Here is a 1,662-nt window from a genome sequence, read left to right on the forward strand (position 1 = left end):
ACCCAGTAAGGAACAAGTGTCTACTCCACCAAATACAGCTCTACTGAACAGAGCTTGTTCCTTCAGCACTCGTACGGCAGAAAATTAAGGGGCCTCCTGGTGCATAAAGGCTTGATTCAGCTCTTAACTACGGCAACGGAAGTTTATCCATGAAGAAAAGGTCAGACCCCGAAAGTGTAGGGCATGTGTTGACTTGTCCTAGAAGACGACAGGGCTCAAGGTTCCCCTCTATACTTCGGACTACATTTTCAGAGAATTTAAAACATTTTGAATTGAAGTGCTGTTTATTTCTAAGAGCCACTAACCACTGATCTGTATTAAGCGATGATCACCCAAATGATCAATTCTGAAAATTCCTTGAGTAGAATACAGCACTAAACCTTTCAACACACAAGTAAGGTGTGTATTTTGATCAAGCTTATAAAAATCAGGAGAAAACACACTGCTAATGTACAAAACCAGAATTTTTGCACTGTTAGATGCAACATCAAGTGATTCAAACTAACAATACTCTTAGTAAAGAAATGGTAAATTACTGATCGAGCTATGAAATTGTTCTCTCTTTTTTGTATCAGAAGATTGAACAAAATCAAGAACGGCTGACTATTACGGATTAACTAAGGAAAAGGCTTTTCAGATCTATTCTTGAAAATACCTCAATTAAGTAAAAACAAAGGCTCCCAGTATGAAATAATTTAAGCAGTTTGCAGCATAGTACACAATTTTGTGGTGGTGGTTTTTTGTGTAAGACTGGTCCCATATTATTAAGAAAAGGAAAAGAAAAAAGCAACAAAACCCCACAGACACCATTGTTTCTAACCTGTAGCACAAGCCTGGTAAAAAAAAAAAACTATAAAAATTTAGATATCTAGGACTTGCTACAGGACAGGTAAAACAAGCCTGGAAAGTATGTCAAGTGGAAACTTGAAACGCTTTAACAAATGTACATATCTGATCGACTTTTTGTTTTTAAAAACAAAACCTGTTTCTGCCAGCCTAAAGGTTTGAAAACCTAGATCTAGAGAGACTTACGTTTTTCTAAAGCCACTCAAGTTCCAGACATCCACAACTCTCACTTGGGTAATAGGTACCTATTTCCGAATGCATCTAACTCACGGAAATCAACCAGAGCTACTTTGTAGTACACCACAACTGCATGAATTAACAACAAAGATGAAGGGAGAGTAGGCAACACCATGTTCATACCTGGTGTCTCTACCACGTGGACATTGGCATCACCATTTGAGTTGACAGAATATGTGAAGTAGAACCAGCAGTCATCAACATCCTTCTCTTTGCAATGAGACAATGGATCGGGCTGTCCGGGCTGTGGCAACTTGTCTCGACTTTCTACTCGTGTCATGTTGAAATGCATACATTCCTGAGAACATGTTTCCTTCTTTTCTCCCTTATCAAAAGCTCTACATTGAACGCAGTCCCTGTGGAAGTACAAATCAGAAGCAATGCTTTTTAATATGTTCATGAAAGATTTCTAGCATTTAATCTAAAGAAACATAAAGGAGAAAATGTTGAAAAAACCCCCGAACAAAACCAACCCTTTTGCCATAAAGGCCAGGAAAAAATAAAGCAAGATGCAGCTTTTTACCAGCCAGAACATTTATGTACTTTGTGATTAACAAAAGACCCCTTTAATAAATTCCT

The 1,662-nt window shown here is 37.9% G+C and overlaps 1 protein-coding gene across 1 annotated transcript in view; it reads right to left on the reverse strand.

The window, feature by feature from the left end:
- ITGB1 (integrin, beta 1 (fibronectin receptor, beta polypeptide, antigen CD29 includes MDF2, MSK12)) overlaps window positions 1-1,662 on the reverse strand; it is a 45,857-nt gene that overhangs the window by 9,424 nt on the left and 34,771 nt on the right. The window contains exon 14 of the mRNA XM_009325556.1: window positions 1,207-1,439. Coding sequence (XP_009323831.1) covers window positions 1,207-1,439 — 233 coding nt within the window. The remainder of the gene's footprint in view (window positions 1-1,206; window positions 1,440-1,662) is intronic.

Source organism: Pygoscelis adeliae, unplaced genomic scaffold (genome assembly GCF_000699105.1).
Source record: "Pygoscelis adeliae isolate BGI_AS28 unplaced genomic scaffold, ASM69910v1 Scaffold175, whole genome shotgun sequence".
Taxonomy (NCBI): domain Eukaryota; kingdom Metazoa; phylum Chordata; class Aves; order Sphenisciformes; family Spheniscidae; genus Pygoscelis; species Pygoscelis adeliae.